The sequence below is a fragment of the Pecten maximus genome, chromosome 9 (assembly GCF_902652985.1).
Source record: "Pecten maximus chromosome 9, xPecMax1.1, whole genome shotgun sequence".
Lineage (NCBI taxonomy): Eukaryota > Metazoa > Mollusca > Bivalvia > Pectinida > Pectinidae > Pecten > Pecten maximus.
Genome location: NC_047023.1, coordinates 15544889 through 15569883, shown reverse-complemented (window position 1 = coordinate 15569883; position 24995 = coordinate 15544889). Strand labels below are relative to the sequence as shown.

The following is a 24995-nucleotide window of genomic DNA, read 5'->3' as shown; positions in this document are numbered from 1 at the left end:
TCTTAAAATAAATGAATTGATTGACAGCATGTAGGATTGTAGGAGATCACAATCCTTTCAAAAGATTACAAAAACACACCTTTATTTTCCTGATCAAAGTTTTTATTAACCGTAACAAAAAGATAAAAAAAAATCTTAAAGACAATTATGTAACCTAACATATAAAGGAGTATATCATTTTAGAAGCAAAGGTCTCCATGAAAGTATAGAATTATTGCAGAGATAAACCAACAAAAAAGGATTTTGATGACCAGCTTCTCCGTATCAAAGTCAAGGAAGCCCACAGGGTATATTCTTTCCCTGTATCTTGTTTAAAGAATAAATTTGAACATAACTACAGTAGAGTACCAACAATGGGCAAAGTCTCTGTCGTGTGGATACATGTATAGCCACTGAAGTTGAAGTTTTGACATTTGGTTTTTTCTTCCTCCACCTCCCCCATATTTGATTTGCTAACAAATGTAAATTAGGGTTGATTACTCATTTGTTAGTCTTGACCTTTAGACCCATATTCCCTCGATCTTTTGTCAGTTATCTACTTGAATAATTCTGATCAACTTTGGTTGATAATGTCATGACAAAATGTGACATCAGTGAACACACGTTACAAAATTGACCTTGACCTTTAACCTTTGTACCTTTTGATACGATTTATTGTTTAATTCTGACCAATTTTGCTTTCTAGTGTCCTAACCAATGCTCATGTGTGAAAAGATGCAAAAAATGACCTTGACCTTAATATTTGGTCAGATCATTTGACTTGTGTGAAATCTGTCAAACTTTCCTATATAATGACATACATACATAACAAATGTCCATTGAGGGAAAGGTACAAAATTTGACCATGACTTAGTTGCACCGTTTAATTCTGATAAACTTTGCTTCATAATATAACAAATGGTCGTCGGCGAAAAGATTCAAAACTTTACATTGACCTCTGGCCCTGTGACCTAGACCTTTAGTCAGTGGACTCCTTGTTTAATATTGACCAACTGCAGGAAATAATATCTTGCATGTAATAAAATGTTCATCGGTAAAGATATATATACTATACAAAGACCTTGATCTATGGACTATTTACCTTGATTTTGACCTCAGTGTGTATTTTAGCAAACTGAACATCTTGACCAAAATTAATGTAAATCGGACAAGATACCAAACTATATGAATCGGGAACAAAGGTTTTAGATAGACGGACAGACAAAGGTAATAATTGAATTCAGTCTTTATTTACACTTGTCATAGTTAGGATGTAAAGTGATGGTAAACACAAAGATATAACAAATACCACAGATGTCACAGGGTAAGCTGTACATGGTCTAATTTAGGTAAAAATGTCACAGGACTGCCTTCAGTTATTAGTGAATACAAAGAACACTTTTATTTGTGAATTCTGGTATATTCGCATATTTGGTCGTCATATGATGTAACTAGAAAATATATGTAAGATATAAATGCCCCCGTTGGCACTTGACACCTCGAAACAGTCTGGCGAAGATCGCATCAGCAGTTCCTGAGATTGGCTAGTTACATTACATCGGGACAGGAGGGAACGCAATGCAAACTATTTCATAGGACACCATTATTCCACATCACTTCGGAGTCATAATAATTCACAGAGGAAATCATAACTACATGCACCTTTTAAACTCGTGCATTATAATATTACCCAGAGGACATCATAACTACCTGCACATCTTAAACTCATGTATTATAATATTACCCAGAGGACATCATAGCTCCCTGTTGCTCTTAAACCTCTGGGTCACATTATTTCAAGGACGACATCAGCTGCATATATTGTTTTATACACTCATGGTTTATCTGTTCCCGCCTCCGACATTTGTTGTTCATTGCGTCTTTCTTGATTTAACTTTTCTTCCTAGTAAAAATGATAAATCGGAATCAATCACTTCAATATGGTTCATTTATCAAATGAAAAAGTCAAATGATAAATATGCATTTATCTCGAAAGTTAACAGGAGTCAAACGAGCATTATACATTTATCTCCATGTTAACAACTCAAATGAGCATTAAACATAAATTCCAAAGTTAACAGAAGTCAAATGAGCCTTATGTATTTATCTCAAAGTTAACAGAAGTCAAATGAGCATTATACAAACAAATGTACATTTATCTCAAAGTTAACAGAGTTCAAACAAGCATTATATATTTATCTGGAAGTTAACAGAAGTCAAACGAGCATTATACATTTTTTTTTTAAAGTTAACAGAAGTCAAACGAGCATTATACATTTTCGTTCAAAGTTAACAGAGCTCAAACAAACATTATACAACTATCTCAAAGTTTAAAGAAGTCAAATACTAACACTGTTAAGGTAGTTTTCATTGGTTTCGTATGAGGGACTTTTTGACATTCTAGTATTTACATTTTCTTTTGAAAATGAAATCGCAGACATATTTAGCAATGGAAACTTATTACATACCCTCTTGACTTTTAATGTGAGCTGTGATTTCCGCTCCCCGACTGAGATGGAAGACATTGTCATTTTTGCAAAGACAACCCTGTGCCAAAAACAGAGGTATTCAAAAACACTTGAAATTCCCAACCTTTTCTGATTAAGATTTCCTTCTATCCAAATATCTCTGAAAAAATGTTCAGTCTAATCAAACATCTCTGATTAAGTACACTGTCGGATAAAAGAAACGCAAATTCAGTTTTTCTAATACAACTTTTAGACATGTGGTCTTACTACTAAGTACCTCCGTGCACTGTGAAAATGTTCTTTAGTTAAAATTTAGTCGACCTTGACCCCACTCTAAGGTGCATGCTTTCAGCAGATTATATGCGCTGGTAAATCATTACAAATTGAACATTGGGGTAGTGCAGATCAGTTACATAACTTTTCTTTTCGAAGCGAATGAAGTCGGTAGGGGTAGGGTCATGCGCTTCATGTTGAATTTGCCTCTGTCCAGTTGGCATTCATATTGACCATGAATGCCAACTGAAAGCCGTTCAATGCTTATATTTACCATCTGCGATTTTTTATTTGTCGTGCGATTTTTTTTTGAAATTTTCAAATTCAAATTTCAGTTGGCAGTTCATAAGCTGGTGAACTCGCAACTGAATTGGTAGGGTTATATAGTGGCAGTGCCATACAATGGTAAATATAGCTCTGACAATGCAGAAGCATTCGCAGCGTCATGTAGTCCAGTTATATGGTGTATACGAGACAACAATATCCCGTTTAAGTTGGGCGTCTTTGAGCCACCGGGAGATTGGGTGACCGTCTCTCGCACCTCCGTAACCTATTTCAGACGGCGACGGCACGTCAAGTTGTCAGAACTCATGGTCGGCCAATGTGTCCAAGAACTATTAGGAATCGACTGCTGTTTCATTTAATGCTACGACGTCCCTCTGCTGGTCCACCACATACACAGAGGCGACGCTAGCCTCGGGCTAAGGCGACGCCAACGTCGAATGCAGTGGCTGCTTGCACATGCACCTAATCGGTTTCGTTTGGGCCATTCAATCATTGGAGATGCGTGTTGTTCACACGAAAGCGACAGATTCCTGGGAGATTCTGTCATGGTATGGGCATGGATATTTAAAGGCGTAAAGACACCAATCATGGTTATCCATGGTAATCTTACAGCAGTAAGATACCGGGATCTGGTCTTGAGACCACTTATTCTTCCTCTTATCCATCAACGTAACCTTATGTTGCAGCAGACGAGACGTCCCATGTACTGTAGCTTGACCTTGTCATGGTTTTCTGGCTCAAAACATCGTTCCTGTTCCTGATTGGCCACCATACAGTCTATATATGTCCCCAGTTGATCGTTTTTGGGGATTAGCTCGACATGAGGGTTAGGAAGTGCGTCAACGTCCTCAATAACGCTGCTCAACTCACGGAGACCCTTATTTAGGAGTGGAATACTATCCCTAAAAGGGCAATAAACACCTTGATGGGGCCAATGTTAAGGAGAATAAGAACAGCGACTAATGCCAGGATGGACACACACGCTACTGATTTTGATCAGGAAACGACGTAGGGTACCATTGTTTTAACTGTATTCATGCAATAACCATCTGTGATAGGACAGCGAATATCATTAAAATGTAAACATAATCGAGAAACCCATACCATGATTATATCATCAATCAGGTAAGATAATAACTATCTAATAACTATTCAGTCTTTCTCAACATCTCTGATTAGATATTCATTCTTTCCAAACATCTCTGATTAAGTATCCGTTCTATCTAAACTGGAACAAGTTTTAATGTTGTCTTGCTATCTAAATACCAGTATAAAACCATATGGTCATTTGACAATTTAGTCAGGAGTGTGCCGTTTTACCTTGACTCGATCCGTCCGTGTGTCGGTTCGCCCGTCCGTCCTTCACTGCAATATAGGTTAAACGTTTTTTTACAGGTGCTGACGGCATCCGAGGGTCATGATGTCTTTTTTTCTCACAATGTTCTATACTACAATTGCTTATTTACAACATTAATATCGCTATGTTAGTATTATTTTCTATTTTTTTCTTTTACATTAAGCACTTTCGTTTGAGAGAGAGAGAGAGAGAGAGAGAGAGAGATTTTCTGCAATCTTTTCAATAACTTATAAGGAACTAATATCTAATTGAAATCAAACTACGCTTTTAGTCCAGTTTCCTTTAGAGATGATTGGTGCCACATATAGCTAACGTTTTACTTTAAAATCTATAAGTTTTGGAGTTTAGACCACGTTGTACTTTTTGATTTCCTGACATATTGCATTTGTTGGACGTTTATATTTATTAGAGCTCAATGACGCCCATGTTGCCCCAACATATTTCTTTTTAAAACGGCAGTTTATGACCTTGTCCTTTTAAAAGAGAAATTGCATTTGGAACGCCATACTCTTATTCAAGCATGAATGTATCTTTTTATCTGGAAACGTTATTTGCTTGAAATTGCTTCTGGCTACACTAAAGCAAACTATTTTACATATATTCCGTAGTATATTACCCCTTAAGCCCCAGTCACACATGGGCGCGACCTTTGGCGAATGTTTTACGAACTACGATTCGCAGTCGATCGCGAAGTTGTCTCGGAATGTCGTATTTTTGTCTTAAAACATTCTCCAAGGCTCTCCAAGGTTCGCTCAATGATCGCCATGCTTTGCGAATTTTTTTGACTGCCAAAAAAATTCGTTAAATAATTTTTGTCGTAAAGTGTTCTCTAACGATTCTCCACTCTGTCGTATGTAATTGAAAAAGAGTTGTAACTTGTCTTAGCGATTCGCAAAGTATTCTCTTTGGCGATCATTTACAACAGATTTACGAATTGTTAACGAACCAAGTACGAACGACTTGCAAACTGTTAGCGACAATATACGACATGTTTGAGACATATGTCGATACAGACTTGGACATTTACAAACACATACGACCTTTTGGCGAATAATAACGATTACATTAGCGACCGTTTGGGACTCCTTTGCGTTATAATTACGACTGTCAACGACTTTTGCGAGGAGGGTATACATACGGTTAGCCTATGTATAGGGTGCATCCAGTTTCTTTATTGTTCTTGAACAAGACAGACCCAAAATATGGCCAGGACAAAAACGACAAAGGAAGAAAGAAGCCACCAACCAGGAGGTCTCCGAGGAAAACCAAGGTGGTCACCCCTAATCAGTCAGAAGACGAGGCTTTGGACCTACTAGTATCTGAAACGGAGGGAACAGCTATGGTTGGGAAAAATAGGAACAAGGGCAGAGAGAAAGTATGCAAATATAACAAAATCTCATGACATTCGTAATCATTCGCAATCAATCTCATCATAATCGCTAATTGTTGTAATTAATTGTAAACATGTCGCAATCTGTCTCAAACGATTGTAAGTGATCTTACACGCTGTCGCGTTTAGTTGTAAATGTGTCGTAAAAAAGTCGCGCCCGTGTCGCTAATAGGGTCGCTTACAATCGCTATCTGTCGCAAAAGATCGCCATGTTCGCAAAATCTTCCTGGTGTAAAATTGTTTTTTCGTAAGAAGTTCGTCTATTTGTCGTCAAAGTGTTGCTAATAATTCTCAAAGCGGTTGCAAACGATATTTTAATTTAAAAGTTCGCAAGAGTTCGCTGTCAAAATTGATCGCAAATGAGTCGCCTTGATTCGCCGTTATGTGTGACTGGGGCTTAAGGTTGTTTCTATGATAAATGGAATGGGTTTTCAATGCAGTATTAAGCTGACAATGTTCGTCTTTAAAAAAAGGATTTTGCGAATGTCAGTTTAGGATTATTTTGAATCCGAATGAGTGTTTCAGTTGTAATAAGTTTTATACTGAAATCAAAGAAGGTTTCAAAAACAATTTAAATTGATGAATAAAATGCAAAAAGATGCATAAAGCTGTTTGATTATTACGTCATAGCTTACCCTTTGTCTAAAATTGAAACCAAAGAAGATTTACGTTTGTTTAACCAATCAGTCTCAAGTTTTCTGGCGTTGTCAGCACTAAACTCGATCCATTTGTCTTGAGCTTCCTCCTGGTAACTCCACACAACAGGTATTTCTATTCCAGGCGGCTTTTGGAAAGGTCGACATCTCACTGGCTTCGGATGGTTATCCGGTGCGTAGTCCAGAATACCTGTAAAAGTAAACTATTTATTTCACAACAACTGCGAAATAAGCTTCATTCTACCATGTTTGCTATGCAACGCCAGTTTTGATTGGTTTAAAACCATGTATTATTTTCCAATAACCCACGCTCGTGCCAATAATACACGCTCGTGAGTCAAGGCTGTTACAATTTTATATACCTAATATTCACCCATTCCATAAAAAGGTAACTATAGCCGAGTGGGCTAATGGGATAGTCTTTCAATAAATTTTTATCACGACGCGAGTTCGAATCCTACGGAGGCCCTCCTTTTTTTTCTTCAGTAGGAGCAGAACGAAGTAAAATGTACAAGGGGGAAACCCACATTAGACAGGTGACCCAAATAAAAGGTAAGTGTCTTACCACTCTGTCGTATAACACAAAATATATATTACAAAGAATACTATTTTGTTTCACTCTCTATGTAAGTATCTTTTATATATGAATAATATATATTGGTCATAATGTTGTTAAACATTTATGAATATACTTGTATGAATGCAGTGTAGTAATGTAAAACATTGATTTCATGAATGTACATTATTGTATAGTGGAAATGTAGGGAGGTAACTGCATTATCTCACTGCATATCGTAAGAGACGACTAATTTCAACCCCTTCCCCGGTCTGGGATGGTTTCGCCTTTATATTCTATCCAGGGGACAGTAGAGAGGCGCCAAGAATAATCTCTCTCTCCTCCTCCCCCCCCCCCCCCCCCCCCCCCCCCCCCCCTCGATCAACAACAATCGGGATATAAAATTTTACTTTTCTATCCTCTCTTCTTTGCCTTTCTCAAGTTCTGTGTTTCTTTTCGTACTCGAGGTGTCTTCTTGACCCCGTCCTCATATGTCCCTGGCTGTTGGTGTCTTCTCGACACTTGTCCTCATATAACCCTGGCTTTTGTTGTCTACTAGACACCCGTTCTCATATAACCCTGGCTGTTGGTGTGACCTTGACACTCGTCCTCATATGACCCTGGCTGTTGGTGTGACCTTGACACCCGTCCTCATAAGTCCCTGACTGTTGGTGTCTCCTTGACACCCGTCCTCATATGACCCTGGCTGTTTGTGTGACCTTGACACCCGTCCTCATATGTCCCTGGCTGTCGATGTCTCCTTGACACCCGTCCTTATATAACCCTGGCTGTTGTTGTCTCCTTGACACCCGTCCTCATATAACCCTGACTGTTGTTGTCTCATTGACACCCGTCCTCATATAACCCTGGCTGTTGTTGTCTCATTGACACCCGTCCTCATATAACCCTGGCTGTTGTTGTCTCCTTGACACCCGTCCTCATATAACCCTGGCTGTTGTTGTGACCTTGACACCCGTCCTCATATAACCCTACCTTTGGCGAGGACGTTACCCCTAAAACAAACCCCATATCGAATTAAGACTATTTAATATATTATACCATACAAACACTTTACCTGATTTAACGTGATAGTTGAATGTGGTGGACTTCAGAAACTGGGCATTTGAGTCTCTTGTACCGGTATCGTACACGATAGACAATAGACGTTTTTTCTTAATACCAGACGTCGGTTTACTATCTGTTTCAAATTCAGGACCGGTGTTGACGTCAAAACCAGTCGCTTGTGCTTGTCTGAAAGGTTAACATATATTTTCATTCATAAATTATCATTGCAAAACGAACTGATACTAGCTAGCTAAGATACTTTGTTGTTTACCATCAGATAAACTTTTAGTTACAAACAAACACTTATTTCCCACATATGCAAAACATAAGTTTTACTAGTTTGTGTTTTATGCAATATTATGTACTATCTTTGACCATAATGATATCAATTATGTCCTCCTTGACCTTATTGACAGGGGAATTTGTATATTTAATATCTTAAAAGATCTATAATTTGAATTGACAAAACCGTACAAAAAACTAGATCTGGGACTTGAAAAAAATGATTTTAACCTCGAGCCTTGTTACGTTTGAAATAGCCCTAACTGTAAATAGCCAATTAGTATACCAAAATATTGCAAAAAAAGACGGAAACTGATATAATCATTTTATTGTAATTCTACAATACAGCCAGCTATTTGATGATATATTGACAATACTTACCCGACAGAGGTGTCCATCAATTCTACCTCATCCCCATATTTATATTTCCCAATTTTTCTACTTTGCCATCGGACCTGAAATTCAACATTAGTCATGCAAGCATTTTTTACATGGAAATAAATGACATTTAAACTCATTTTTGTTTTTTGTGCGTGTGATTTTTGCGTTATAAAACTTCTCACATGTTACTTTCAAACAAGATGTCTATCTACAAAGGACTAATATCCAGGATAGCGTCAAACCAGAGAATGCCATGAACAGATTAATGGCGTATTGTCTCAAACTATTTCTTTTCAACATCGATACCCGTTTTTGAAGAATGATCTTTTATCAAACATTTTCACTTTTCAACTGCGTATGCTACATGTTAAACAAAGACCTAGATAAACCATGCCGAGGGTGAAATTTTGAGAATTTCCAATAGACGATATCGTTTTGTTCTCGTTGACAATACTGTATAGTAGGCACCTATCGAGACAAATTGGTCCCCTTTCTTGCAGGGATTTTGTTTTCGTATCAAATATATATTGAGGATATCCTATCAAGGTCTTGCCAAGACCTTCAATTTCACTTTCAGATGTAGCATAACGTATAAACTATATATTTTATTTATATATATAGATAAATAGAATATATGAATTTCTGATTGAAATCGACAACACCTTGAGTAAAGTGACCAGATCTTTCGAAATTCTACAGACATACCCATGGGAACAAATTGTGCTCTGTGCTCCTCTGTTGACCCTTTTTTGTTGTTTTTTTTTGTTTTTTTGTTTGTTTTTTTTTCGTTTTTTACATACGGAGATTGATTATATTGACGAGCTTATCAGAACAGATAATCGCGATTTGCCTTACAAAATCCTTCAATTTAACATATGGGTATACTGACGATGTGCTATCTTTAAATAACAAAACACTTTATTATGTCGACAGGATATACCTTGTAAACCCACGAGAAAACCAAGGACACTACAGATTACAGCCGCTTACCTCAACCTTTACTTAAAACATAACCTGCAGGAAGACCTTACAGCTAGGCGGTATGTTAAATGTGGTAGTTTCAATTTCCCAATTGTTACTTTTGTCAATTTCTAGATAGTAACATCCCGGCTTCCCCTATATCTGCACAGTTTAAATGTCCTAATTGATTCGGTTTTGTCCCATTTTCACGATTGCTATGGCAGATGTCGACTATTGACGAAGACAATAACACTATAAACAAGGTTTTGAGTAATGGAGATTGATGGAGATCATAATAAAGTTTATTGGTCGATATCATGATCTCATTTACAAATATCATACTTTCTTATGAAATCAGAGGTGTCTGATGCCTGTTCATATGTCTAATGGTGAATTTGTCCCCACCGTAATGTGACTGAACCTGGATTTGACCTAGAATTGTATGGCGGGTGTCGTCGTGACCTAGATTTGTATGGCGGGTGTCGTCGTGATCTCGATTTGTATGGCGGGTGTCGTCGTGACCTAGATTTGTATGGCGGGTGTCACCGTGACCTAGATTTGTATGGCGGGTGTCGCCGTGACCCAGATTTGTATGATGGGTGTCGTCGTGACCTAGATTTGTATAGCGGGTGTCGTCGTGTGCTAGATTTGTATGACGGGTGTCGTCGTGACCTAGATTTGTATGGCGGGTGTCGTCGTGACCTAGATTTGTATGACGGGTGTCGTCGTGATCTAGATTTGTATGGCGGGTGTCGTCGTGACCTAGATTTGTATGGCGGGTGTCGCCGTGACCTAGATTTGTATGGCGGGTGTCGTCGTGACCTAGATTTGTATGGCGGGTGTCGTCGTGATCTAGATTTAAAAGGCGGGTGTCGTCGTGACCTAGATTTGTATGGCGGGTGTCGCCGTGACCTAGATTTTTATGGCGGGTGTCGTCGATGAAGTAGAAGACTCGTACTTTTCTAGAATGTCTGGTCTTATTTCCCTTCGAATTTAAGGTCACATTCGAATCTATATTTTTGTAATTTGCTCTTGTTCGATCGATTTCGAAGTAAAATTACGATTTTTTGTTATGTTGGTATTCTCTATTGTTTGTATAAAGCGTGAAGCAAATATACAATACCGTTACAGTTCCTTTCCTCGTACACATGCACACGACACCCCATGCGTCCGGACCTCCGTCATCGTCACCACTATTCCAACCAGTCCCTGTACATTCGAACAAATGATTCACACAGCGTAGGGTAATTAAAATATGAAAGCTCTCGCGACAACACTGGAAATAATACTGAATCTGAGAGGTACTAATGGATGGGCAACATGTACCGCGGAAGGTTGGGCATCATAACAATGGAAGGATATATGTTTCGAGTTTGTCATCCATATCTGGAAACTAGGTATCAAACGTTTTGAAACACGCTTTTTGCAGTTATACGATCTGCTTCATACTCTTAGTTCTTCATTTTAAAAACTGAATAAATTTTCATACTTTATAAAAAAAACTTTTGATGAACCAGGGACAGTTACCTCGCGTGACCTTGCAGCCGACCTGAATCAATTCACCGGCCCTGACTTGACGTTCATCTCTATCTGTGGTCAGTACTTGACAAGGGTCATAACAGTGGTATGTACAAGGCATTACACCACAGTCCCACAGCACATCTACCGTACCTGGAACAATATTGGAGCTTTAATCACATTTCGCAATCTGACAAAAATATTAGGAGTTTTAGAGAAAGAGGATATTTAAGGAAGCCAGATAATGCTACGCAATTTTTTATGCCGTTATAACACCTTAGTTTGTCGTTATCTCGTGATTATGACTTAATAATCTCGTAATTATGACTTTTTGTTTCATAATTACTACGAAGTAAGGAGGGATATCCGGCAATCTAATTAGTTTAATTTTCATCACAGAGGTAAGCCAGGACAGGGTTCATTGCTTTTTCTTTCTTTTTTCCTTTTTTTTTGTCCTTTTTTTTTTTTTTTTCAAAATCAATGCCATATGATCGATGCTCTTGATCGTAGTACTGTATTGCATGTATATTTCATCAACAAATAATACAATACTCAGTAGTCCGTAGACGCTCCAAGGTCATTCACAGCAGTGATTTGCAGTTGCCAGAGACAGCGGGTTGCATTGAAACTTTCGTTCATATGTGAGAGATTATTCATATTTTGTACTCTATTCCTTATCAACCTTGAATACCGCGAACATTTATACATTTCAGGTTAAATAGTTGTATGTACATTGGTGAAACAAATATATAGTTAGATAAGGAAATAACAGTTCAAATGTAAATCTTTAACATTAAAAATAACAAGGATTGAGACAACGGAACCACGCTGCATATCAATATGCATAGACAGTTTTCAGTTCTTCTATTAGCTTTCCTTCAAACAATAACATTCATTGAAGCACCAACCATTATTGTTGTGGTTAACTACGGTACCGGGTCCGTGTGAGTCCTGATTATAGGTCGGAACCCAGTCTGGACCACGCCTGACTCGTGTTCCGAGAGGGGGTAGCTGTAAACTGAGCTCCTGGACAGGGTACTCGTTTGGTTCCGCGATTCTAGTAGACGGACGTTTAGAAATATCCATAGCGAGTTCAATGATAGTTTCCTGAAACAGACAGAAAAAACGTATCGAGTATTCGATAATAACAGTGTTTATTATTCAGACCGTCATCAATAAAAAAAAAAAAAACATAACACGAGGCCATCGTACCTATCATTCTGCGTGTTAAACATATGTAAACTGATATTTTGACTATCAAATAAATATAAATGTATTGCCTTTTCAGAATCAGAAAATTCTCTTCCAAAGGCTCCTCGACTTGAACTTTCTAAATCCAGAAGTGCCTGAAGTGTTGCTTCGCCGTTTTCTCTTGTTTCTTCATCGCCATCCACAAGCGCTGGACTCTGGCGTAGTAGACGAGTCGCAGCGAACTGAAATATCAGGGAACAGATATCGAGCACTACAGGTTCAACATGATACCGAAAACTGAATAAAGATTACACTGGGAACAGCACAAACTAGAGCACTACAGGTTCAACAGGATACCGAAAACTGAATTAAGATTACACTGGGAACAGCACAAACTATTTTACATCACCAATCAATAAACTTTACGCAAAAAGAAAAGTCATTGCCTTTTCAGTTTAGTAATCTATTTCAAGAACAAATATGGCATGTCATTATAATCATACTTGTATATTATAATATATACAATGTTTTCATAATCGCCTCTGAGTTTTGTAGGGCCATGTTTATAAGGAGGCATTTGATTTCAGAATATACAAGAAGTACATTGTAAACCAATGTAAATACAATCTTAAAGAAACATAAGTAGACATTTTAGCCCCATTATTAATATAACCGCAGGATTATTATAATCGCAAATTAAGCGTATGTATTTGTATAGATAAATTAATTAATAACGAATAATGATTGCGTCATTGATTTTCATGACCTATGTATTCTTTATAAGCTGTTTACCCAATATATTGGTATATTTGAGCGAGTGTTACATGTACCAATTAAAATTGATAACATTAACACGAAATATTTATGTTATAAAGCTATGGATATTCCTATGTATAATTATCTTACAGTTCCCCTTTTCTTGTGTATCTTGCTGATATGTATTCTTACCAAATGCTTTGACAATATTGCGAGGTCACCCATTTGTTCGTAGGGAAATAATTTGCCGTTGGTAGTCTTTGTCAATAACTGTAACATTTCCTGAAAATATCAAAACCCATATCAATTCACAATGTGGTTATGTATGAATAATTGAATCTTGCTTGCAGCAACCCTTTTCATGGGCTGTTATCGGCCCATAACGTTAAAAAAACGTCATTGTTTTAACGTCGCTTTTAACTAGTTGATACAGCGATGTTTTAATTTGTAAGAGAAAAGTGTTCATCAATTTAGAAAAATAATTCACCTAGCGTTTTTTCTAGGTTCAGACTGGCTACATGAATTTATTTTACCCCATAGATATACATGTATAAAATAAATCAAACTTTGTAGTATCTATATTTTTTTGAAAGATTACATGTATGTATAAATCTTGAAGCATGAAGCATTTTCATCGACAATGAGGTAAACATCGGTCCTCTCCAATGCCTAAAAGTCGTCACATAACCTAATCTAAATCAAAATTGTAAAATTCATTTTGACCAAAAAAGTCAATGAAATAAAAAAATTTTTTTTTAAAAAATTAACCAAAAACAAACCATCCAGATTTGTCATATAAAAAATTGAACCTATTTTACCACGATAAACGAATTCTATAACCTAATTTAACAAGGTAAGATCAGTCCAAGACCATATTTTCCCATCAACTCGGGACCATCTATGATGACAGATTGTTCCATTTTTCTTTTGCGGTTTCAGAGAAGTATTTTTTTTTTGTGTGTTATTCAAAACTCATGATAGCGATTTTGTTCGTCAAATCTATCTTTGCTATAAAATATATGTTTAGCTTATTGTCCTCTGATTATCAAAATAAACAAAATCACGGCCTTTAAAATGCTTCGATGAAACCACTTGAAAAAAGCAACCACTTCGCGGTTTATCCAGCCTTTTCTCTTTTTGTGTGTGTGTTAAATCTCCATTACATAAACATGCATTCAAGTTGATCATTATATTAGATACAAGATGACTTAATGAGAAAACATACATACATGACTTAACCGTTTCTCTAGTACACTTGATATCAATGAGGAAAATGCACGGCAAATGAGGCTTTTCATCTATATGAATTTTTATACAAGGATGCATATTAATGCAACCTACCGCAGTTTATGGCAAGCCCAGTTGTCATTTATTAGCGGAGCAATGTTGATCCAGTATTTAACTAAATTACATAAGATATCTTATGTGTTTATGTGATATCTAATCTGTTTATTTTTATGAGATATCTTATTTAAAGCTTGTAAGATATCTTATATAATATATAAGATATATTATAAAAGATATAAGATATCTTAAACACTTTTCTTTATAAGATATCTCATAAAAGATATGATATATCTTATATAATATGTAAGATATTCATAAAGAAAAGTTTATAAGATATCTTATGAAGAACGAGACTCTCGTGAGACCGACAAAACCTAAAAGTTCGAGAATGACTGCTCCCTCGGTAAGATAAATTCCGTTTTGCTGGAAGGCACGCGGAACACACACAATCAACCAATGTCGTGTTCGAGCAAACATGAATATATGGCAATTATAAATGTGTTTCAAACCATTATATGTAGTTTCAGCTTCATCTTGGCTCCTTCATCAAGTGGTGGAGAGATCATTATCTGAAATTCAAATCTCGTTCTTTATAAAATATCTCATTATTAAAATTTATTATATAATTTCCTTTAAAAGATATATTATATAAGATATCTCATATAACATATAAGATATCTTATTTAATTTTCTTTATAATACATCTTATATCTTTTATGAGATATCCTATATATTATATTATATAAGATATCATATCTTTTATGAAATATCTTATATATTATATATGATATATTATATAAGATATATTATAAAGAAAAGTACATAAGATATCTCATTTATTATATAAGACATCTTATAAAGTATATAAGATATCTTATACGATTTGGTAAAATCCTGGATCAACGTTGCTCAGTGAATCAATGACAACTTGGCTTTCCATAGTTCCTATTTTAAGTTTCTTACCGTATCTTCTGAACTCCCTATCTGTACACAGTAACAAACGAATCCATTCATTTTGAAAAGTTTGGCAGCGAGCGGGACCTGTGAAAGAGAGTTGAATACCACTATCTTATACTATTTTACGTTATGTTAGCGAGAACATTATATGCAAATGGTGAAATTTGTTCTCTTGATCGATACTTCGGAATTTGGTGAAAGATAATGCATGCTTCATTTCAATTAACTTCTATCCGATCTGATATTAGAATGGAATAATATTGCATTTTTTATTAAAGTTTTCTGTTTGTCAATAAACCTTTATAACATTAAGAATATACAAATAGGAAAACAATAGTACCATGATAGTATTCATCGGATCAAACTCATCGTCAGAAACACCATGTTGAGTGGAGAACATTCCGTCTGTAATCACTATGACCCGAGCCATTAAGCGGACATCGTTGACAGAAACTTCTGCGTCTTGATAATACATGATGTAACATTATGGTAAGAGAATGAGTCGTACATGTCTTGTTTGAAATTAATATTTACATCGCAATGTTAAAATCGTCACACAATATGGAAGAAGGGGAGTTGTAGCGTAAGATGTATCACCACTATGTATAAAAAGGGAACATCAATATTTTTCATTAAACGAGTGGAATATATTTACCCCAAAATGTCAATGCGCATGTTTGAAGCATTGATCATATTTCTGTAAGGAGTTGGTGTTTTAAATATCTAAAATATAAACCTTGAAACCAAGATTTATAAGTATACTTACAGTTTGCAATACAAGCCGCTAAAGACATGGACAAACCACGGTGTAGTGAACTTGGACCACTAGCAGTAAGGAAATCTACGAGAAATTGCACAAATTTCACTTGCCTTTAACAAATAACTGACGACGCAGAACATTTGAAATTTCCTATATGGTTTATGTTATTTGAATATTGTTAATCAGAATTACATATGGAGTAAATAGAACATTTATTAATAACAAATATTTTTCATAAGTAAAGCACTTTTGCTCTCACCCTACCAGCTGGGCTTAAATTTTGTTTTACTGATTTTAATCATTCGGCTTATCACCTGACTGATACCTTCTATTTGTCCAGGATGTATTGATAAATCTTAACTAATCGCAGACAATATTCTTTGATTAATCCACAGTTAATGTCGCGTATTATACCCGACAAAGTAAAACAGAAGCCATTGTTTATTTTCCTTTTGGGATATGAAGTCAGAAGTGTTTGATACTATTTGATATGCGTAGTGGTTCTGTTGTCACCACACTCTCATTTTAAGAATGTGATCTAACCACAGTGTGACCTATATTCTTATTGCGGGTGACGTCGATTCATCGGACGACGCATGTTTATCCTCCCGGAAAGCCTGGTGTTTTTATCCTTGTAACTTTTCAAGGGCCTCCATGAAAATCTTCATTTTTGTTCGTACTTTGCCATCGTTTTTATCGATTTTGAGCGATAATTACGATTTCGTTATTACGTCGGTATTCTCTGTCGTATTTTCAATGCCTCAAATGGTCCTCGAATCCTATGTAGCACGATTTTATGAAGCATGGTGAAATGAATTGAGGTCGAGTTCCAATAATGGTAATGTGACCCGCACCCATGATGGTGAAGCATTTGCCTACTAAAAAGTATTTGATCTGTTATTCGATTTAAATCTCTAAGGTTGGGGCCATTTTATCAGAAGGTTGCATTTTTTTTTTTTACATAATATTTGTTATCCAATAAAGTAAAGTAAAGTAGCGTGTAATTGTCATTTATTTCATTATTATCCCTTCGCGACGAAAGTAAAGTCGAGATATAAATATAGCGGAATAGCATTTTGTTCGTATATTCGCCTATTGTCAGTACTCTACCGACTTCATTTTCAACCAGATTTCAATCAAACTTCATACATGGGTCAAATATTAGCGCCTCTCAAATGAGTTAGTGCTTCAGTGTGACAAGGTCAAGGACAAGGTCAAAGTCACCGTTGCTGTTTATATAAAATATTTGCCAGCGCTCTAGCAAATTCATATCTTACCGGATTTCAATCAAACTTCATACGTACTTTGGTCAAAATATATACGAGTACGGGTACAACTCGAACGAGTGCGTGTTTCAGGGCACCAATTTCAAGGATAAAGTCACTGTCACTATTTATAGAAAATCCTTGTCAGCGCTCTCCTAAGGTGACTTCATTTTAAACAGATTATTAAACACTTATTAAGTAGGAGATTGCCCTGACCGAGTAGCTATCAGGTTGCCAAGGTTATCATTAATGTACTTTTTGTATATGACTTATGGTAGGATAGTTTAGAGGCTGTGTTTGTGATTTATGTCAGGATAGTTTAGAGGCTGTGTTTGTGATTTATGTCAGGATAGTTTAGAGGGTGTGCTTGACATCTGGCTGGCAGCAAAATTGAGAGAATCCTTTCCCTATACTGTGATTGGAAACATATTTTACCGTAATATAATTGTAAAATGCGGTTGAAGTATTCGTTGAGAATCTTTACCTATTTCATTTTTGACATGTGTATAGTCATTTGTAAGATGAGTGACAACTCTTGAGTAGGATCCAAACGTAGTTACAGCTATGTTTTCTTGCACTTCCTCGTAATTGGCAAGCTCTTCAATACCTGTGTGACAAACGTTTGTAGAATCTGAATTACATTTTTTTTCTTTTTCTTTCTGTTTTAACAACAGAAATACTAACTGTGTTTGCTTCCGTATTACTAACAGGTAGACATATTAAACATGCCCAGTGACGTTTATTATTTTCTTACATACCATATCATATAAATAATTGAATGCATTTGATTTCAAAAACATGATAATAAAACAAAATGGAAGTGGAGATTTGGGCGAGTTAAACTTATTGGATACTAGATGAATATTTGGTGAATTCTAAAAATGTTATTAAGTCAAATAAAAACAATCTGTGCTTTCTGATATGATGATAATGTGTAGTGATGGAAAGCTGATAAAAAATTAACTGTTGGATGTATATTTACCATCAATTAACTTATGCACAGCTGTGATCATTTTGTTGAAGTTTTCTCCGCACATGCTTGATGACGTGTCGAGACACAGAATTGTATCTGGACCTTTTCCCCGAACAGGCAGACTTTGTGTCCCGACTATAAATCAGTACTCAATTACAAACGCCATGATTAAAGCATATGTTCTTAAAACATGCTAATAAATGGCCAAAATAGTGATTATGAGAGTGTATGCGTATTGATTATTAAAGAGGCATCACGCACAAGTCAATACCAGACTAGGTTACCGTGCACAGTAGTGGACGTGTACCAGTACAATAAGTTAATCCTATTTTTGGCCGAAGGCGTATTGCTGTGTGATATGCTCACAACTTTAACATATTGAAATGATACTGAATAAAATGTGTTACCCTAAAACTAGTGTTGGACTAGAATTAGAATTCTGATGTTGAAACACTTCTAATATTTATTCAAATAAATAATCTTATCTCAGAATATTGATACAGTATTTTCTCCTGCTTGTTGGAAGCTATGTGAATAACTATTATTTGAAGAAGACATGATCTCCCTTGCCTCGTTAACTTATTTTTATAGTTTGTCCTCGTACAGTTTTTTATATGCCAGTTTTCTCTTCTTGCTACTACAAAAAGTATTTCATTTACCGTTAACTCACCTCTGTCCACTTCTGTATCTATATCATCTATAAATGATGTAATGTCAGGGAAATCAAAACCCGGTTGGCCCAATTCGACTGAAAAAAGCCCCAAACATATATGCAAATGGGTATGTAGGAAATGAAAATTCTTATATATGCCTCGTCACCACCATAACCGATATAAATGATGTTTTATACTGTAAGATATCCTGGTTTTATTTTTGATGTAGAAACTTGACCTTGATTCGACCTAGCTTTGTATGGCCGGTGCTGTAAATGAAGACGCATACCCTTCCGGAACATGCACTTGGTCTTACTTTCCTGGTACTGTTTTCAAGTGTCACCGTGCAAATTAATATTTTGTTCAAATATTGCCCCCATTTTACTGATATCGTTTGTATGCACTTTTTTGTATTGATTATCAGCTGTTTAAGAAACACTATATATAATCACGTTTATAGGAAAATGATATATTTAAGCCCATTTCTCATGAAGTGAATATATATAAATTTTGCCTCTGCCGTATGTGTTTTCTATGCTAACATGTACCTGCATCTCATAAAACGAATGGCAAAGCATTTAATTACCCTACAGGTATTTTTTAACAAAACATCGTTCCACTATCGCACCTAGATTAATCATTTTGACATTGTCAGATATGAAGAAATACATACAGACATTAAGATGTTGTATCCCTCGTTGCATGCACTCCATGAACTCCTGGCACAAATCGTTAAGCAACCTGTTTAAGAAATGTCATATATTGATACATATTTTACACAGTATGTTGTTTACATGGTGTATTATTTTGGAGTAAAGTGTAAGGTATAATACATATTGTTTTATTTCCATCCCATAATTGTCGTGCTCTACCAGGCCATGTCGTTAATATCTTAAGACACATTATGTACTAACACAATTATTAGATTGGGATAGATATCTGACATAATAGGATATTTATGTAGTTATTTAGAAAAAAGATAATGTGGAAGATATAACTAATTTAAAAATCACGTTCAATAATTTTTAGGTAACTCACATAAACACACGCGAGACATAAATGGATTTTGTTGTGCTTGCAAACGTGTGAACTGTTATATTATTTTTGTAAATAAAAATCTATTATATAATTGAATGTTCTTTTCTAATTGGCGTTAGTATACATATGTTTATATATATTTATTTATCTATCAAATTAATTGCTCTCCAATGTGAACTGATTTTTTTTCTGCGGACACAATTTATGTCTAATGTTGTCTGTAGTTGGGCTAGAAGAAAGTAGAATGTTCTTTTCTTACTGGCGTTAGTAAACATATGTTTGTAGATGATATCTATCTATCAAATTCTCTCCAATGTGAACTGATTTATTCTGCGGACAGAATTTATGTCTCATGCAGTAGGGCTAGAAGAAGTTTGACATACCTCCTTACTTGATCATTTGCACACCAACATCAGCAGTTGAATGTAGATCAAGTATCCATTCTATTAGACATGAATCGTCATCCCGTCTCAGGCACTCCTTGTAAAACGGCGATATCTTGTGTTTGAGCAGTTGGAAGGTCTTGCAAATCTAGCTCACCTAAACTGGGCATCAATGTTCTAGGTGTAGATGTGAGAAAGGAACCGCCTGATGCTATATTGCCGTAAACTGGTGTGTTTTCCATTTCATAATATTGTCTGTTTCCACCCGCAGTCATGCCATTTCCATCGTTCATTGATGTTTGTTTTACATTGTCAGTTTTACGGTTATTTCCAAATATATCTCTGCCACCTTCTAAAGGTAGACGCGTCAGTTGGGATGTATTTCCTATGGTATCGCTGCCGAAGTTCGACGGTTCACGGAGTGGTAGCTGTGAATTCGGTGACAAGTTCGGTTCTCTGGATGTCCATTGTTCAGACCTATTGTCTGGTGGATTTACTGGCAGTTTCACTGTGAAAACTGGTACAGCACCCCGTGTCTTCTGTGGACTGGAATTAGGCTCATCTTTGATAGAAGAGGGAATAGTTTGACGTCCATGTATCTCCAATATATTGCAGTAATATGATAATTTTGTCTTCATAATCTCTTGTGCAGTTCTAGCCTTTTCGATTATGGCTGTGAAAATCTGCTCAGTTTCTGAAAATAGACACACATCATGCTGTGTAGAGTAACGAGCACATCAAAGTGAATCAGCTAGACCTCTAGATTAATTTGTTATTGGAGACATCACGTCTATTTTGGTCTTCATTTTTAAATAACATTATTACAGCATATCCTGTATCCGAATATTACAGTATGATATCCTGTATAAGACTATATTAGTATATCCTGCATCAGAATATTACAGTATGATGTCCTGCATAAGACTATATTAGTATATTCTGTATCAGAATATTACAGTATGATGTCCTGTATAAGACTATATTAGTATATCCTGTATCAGAATATTACAGTATGATGTCCTGTATAAGACTATATTAGTATATCCTGTATCAGAATATTATAGTATGATATCCTGTATGAGACTGTTATAATATTGTGTCCTGTATAAGACTGTTCCAAGTATTGTGTCCTGTATAAGACTATATTAGTATGATATTTTTGATACATTTTGTAAGACTATTATGTTGTCATATCCTGTAAAAGACTTTAAATTTGCTATCCTCTTTAAGCCTATTATAATATGATATCCTGTATGAGACTAATGGTACACATACCTTGTATAAAACTTCGGACATTTTCACTTGTATTCACCAAGGGTCTGAAAGAGAGTGAGCAAATGGAGAGTCAGACTTTGAGTTTGCTGTCCGTATGCTATACATTCCAGTATACAACACTATCAGATTTTGGATCGCTTTTACAGTTATAGCCCGCGCTGTAGTGAACACAATATTCAGTAATGTATGCGATAACCAATCTCGATACAGCAACCATAGAAGTACAAGCACATGTACATAACAACAATGTATATCCCCAAAAGTTCTCAACATTGACATTCAGTCGACAGGAATACCGTTAAGCTTGAGAGGCTCTTACCTCTTAAATGAAGTCTCAAGTGTCCTGTTCAGTCCTCCTATTTCTCGTACTATATCAGTCACTTCTTTCAGAACAAACTCCATTTTTCTACAACCAATAAGGTTTTATATTCATTATATAAACACTAAACCTTGCAATGGCTGCAATAAGGGCCGAATTATACTACCTGTTTCACCTGTTTATATCTACCTCCTGTCTAAATATACCCCCTGTCTATATCTACCTCCTGTACATATATACCACATGTTTATATCTATCTCCTGTCTATATATATCAGCTGTTTATAGCTATCTATTGTCTATATATACCACCTGTTTATATCTACCTCCTGTTTATATATATCACCAGTTAATATCTACCTCCTGCCTATATATATCAGCTGTTTATATCTAACTATTGTCTATATATACCACCTGTTTATATCTACCTCCTGTCTATCTATATATATCACCTGTTTATATATCCCTCCTGTCTAAATATATATCTCCAGTTTATATCTTCCTCCTGTCTATATATATACCACATGTTTATATCTACCTTCTTTATATGTATACCACATGTTTATATCTACTTCCTGTATATATATATACAACCTGTTTATTTCTACCTCCTGTCTATATATATCACCAGTTCATATATACGTCCTGTCTATATGTATAACCCCTGTTCATATCTACCTCCTGTCCATATATACCCCCTGTTTATATCTACCTCCTGTCCATATATACCCCCTGTTTATATCTACCTCCTGTCCATACATACCCCCTGTTTATATCTACCTCCTGTCCATATATATCACCTGTTTATATCTACCTCCTGTCCATATATACCCCCTGTTTATATCTACCTCCTGTCTATATATATCACCTGTTTATATCTACCTCCTGTCTATATATACCCCCTGTTTATATCTAGTTCCTGTCTATATATACCCCCTGTTTATATCTAGTTCCTGTCCATATATACCCCCTGTTTATATCTAGTTCCTGTCTATACATATCACTTGTTTATATCTACATCCTGTCTATATATATCACTTGTTTATATCTACATCCTGTCTATATATACCACCTGTTTATATCTACATCCTGTCTATATATATCAACTGTTTATATCTAGTTCCTGTCCATATATACCCCCTGTTTATATCTACCTCCTGTCCCTATATACCCCGTTTATATCTACCTCCTGTCTATATATACCCCCAGTTTATATCTACCTCCTGTCTATATATATCAACTGTTTATATCTAGTTCCTGTCCATATATACCCCCTGTTTATATCTACCTCCTGTCTATATATACCCCCTGTTTATATCTACCTCCTGTCTATATATATCAACTGTTTATAACGACCTCCTGTCTATATATACCACCTGTTTATATCTACCTCCTGTCCAGTTGACCTGGTTATTGATTCGTAAACAGGTAAAAGGACTTACCTTAATAATATTTGTACGATAAACCTTCCGGGTGTTCACTGGGTATGTTTATGTTCGCAACAATTTACATCCTGGTTGGGAGACGAGGTGAAAGTCTACATTGTAGATTTGTATCAGACACGGCCTGTATTAATATAGTTACCAGTATTGATAAAGCTTATTTATCATTACCTTACGATGTACTCACGTATGACGAGGTATAATACATATGTATTATGTTATACAGCAATTGAAGGTTGTTTTTTTAACACCGTTGACCACGACGTGTGCGTTTTTTTCACTTCTACCTCAGAGTCTTTGCTCGTGTATTGTCTTAAAATATGAATATAAACTATTTACTTTTCTTTAAAAAAATACCAAAGGCTAGTAATATATTATTTTACAGGAAATAGGTAATGTTCCATTACATGTAAGGGAAACAACTCTTGGATACTTGGACAAGTGAACCCTCGTTCTAATAAAACATAGTCTGGCTTGTGTTGGGATGTTTACATTTAAAAGAGTATTAAGTCCATTATAATCAAATTTTATCTATTAGGGTTTCATTAAAACATTGCAAATAAAGATTTTTACGTGTGCGTGGAAGAGAATATCAAATCAACTTGATAATAATATATTATACAATCCAGTGTAATCTTTAACATTGCAGTATTTATAGTATAAGTGAATTTTAATAACTGTCGGAAAGGATTGTAAAGGCATACCAAAGGATAAAAACCTCTATTCTATACTGAATGACAGAACGGCATTAAAACGGTGTACGTCTCTTCAGAACTTCACCGTTGGAGATGCCGAAATGCAGAAATTCTTAAAAGAAAATCGACGAGAGGAAGGAATTGAAACCAGCAAAAACACTTAAACCAAAGGAGATATCAAACAGGCACTAAAATTAAGGAAAGGAAACCCAGCAGTAAAGTTCTCTTAGATACAAATATGAAAGGATAGGTAAACAGAAATAGAAGTTTTCTAGACTTTAAGATCAAATGATAGATATAACAAGTAATGGTGAGAATGACAAAAACATCAACTGTGGAAATTTGGACAGAGAGACCGCAGACAATGAAACCAAATAAAAATTGCACAGAACAGGCGAGGATGTACCATTATATGTAAACATCAAGGAAAGTGGAGATAAGATAAGATGGGAATTAAGTGGGAAAATCGGTAATCTTAACGTAACGGAGTAGAAATGAGATGCGAGGGAATAAGTGGTCCAAGTAGTTATTCGATAGGAGAAAAACATCTAATTACTTTGAGTAGCAAGAAAACCAATATTCAGACTTGAAAAGTCAAACTTCCAAATATGTATACAAAATGTACATGCTTATATTCATGCACCTGGTTTGTTCAAAACATGATCAAACTATTGAGCACAAAAATACTGTTCAATATCACAAGGTACTGTAAATGTGTGTATTGACCCATTAAACACGTGTTTATCAGTAGCGTCGGTACCACTACACACATATAACTTGTGTGTATTAACTTCTGTGTATTATATATAACTCAGGTTGTTTTTATCTTAAA

General features: G+C 35.7%; 1 protein-coding gene across 2 annotated transcripts; it reads right to left on the bottom strand.

Moving 5' to 3' along the window:
• Positions 1-80: 80 nt before the first annotated feature.
• LOC117334089 lies at positions 81-23579 on the bottom strand. Of its 2 annotated transcripts, none has more exons than XM_033893533.1 (22): positions 23469-23579; positions 22028-22114; positions 21709-21752; positions 20434-21127; positions 19686-19753; positions 19030-19107; positions 18369-18494; positions 17871-17993; positions 16128-16202; positions 15702-15823; positions 15368-15445; positions 13310-13399; positions 12451-12603; positions 12079-12277; positions 11180-11323; positions 10776-10861; positions 8693-8766; positions 8040-8215; positions 6388-6598; positions 4326-4370; positions 2448-2526; positions 81-1882 (listed from the first exon to the last, which is right to left on the bottom strand). In XM_033893533.1, exons 5-22 carry the CDS (start codon positions 19723-19725, stop codon positions 1814-1816), a joined length of 1968 nt encoding a protein of 655 aa, XP_033749424.1. In that variant the 5' UTR covers positions 19726-19753; positions 20434-21127; positions 21709-21752; positions 22028-22114; positions 23469-23579; the 3' UTR covers positions 81-1813. The 2 variants fall into 2 exon arrangements, with proteins under 2 accessions (XP_033749424.1, XP_033749425.1); XM_033893534.1 differs by lacking the exon at positions 23469-23579 and adding an exon at positions 23417-23435.
• Between the last annotated feature and the right edge of the window lie 1416 nt (positions 23580-24995).

Excerpts from the sequence above, each read along its gene's own strand:
- LOC117334089 (XM_033893533.1), bottom strand. The coding sequence starts at position 19,725 with ATGGAGTGCATGCAACGAGGGATACAACATCTTAATGTCT. Across the intron at positions 12,278-12,450 it reads AATTTTCTGATTCTGAAAAG|GAAACTATCATTGAACTCGC; the intron begins GCAATACATTTA and ends TGTCTGTTTCAG. Across the intron at positions 2,527-4,325 it reads CACGGACGGATCGAGTCAAG|GGTTGTCTTTGCAAAAATGA; the intron begins GTAAAACGGCAC and ends TTTTTGGCACAG.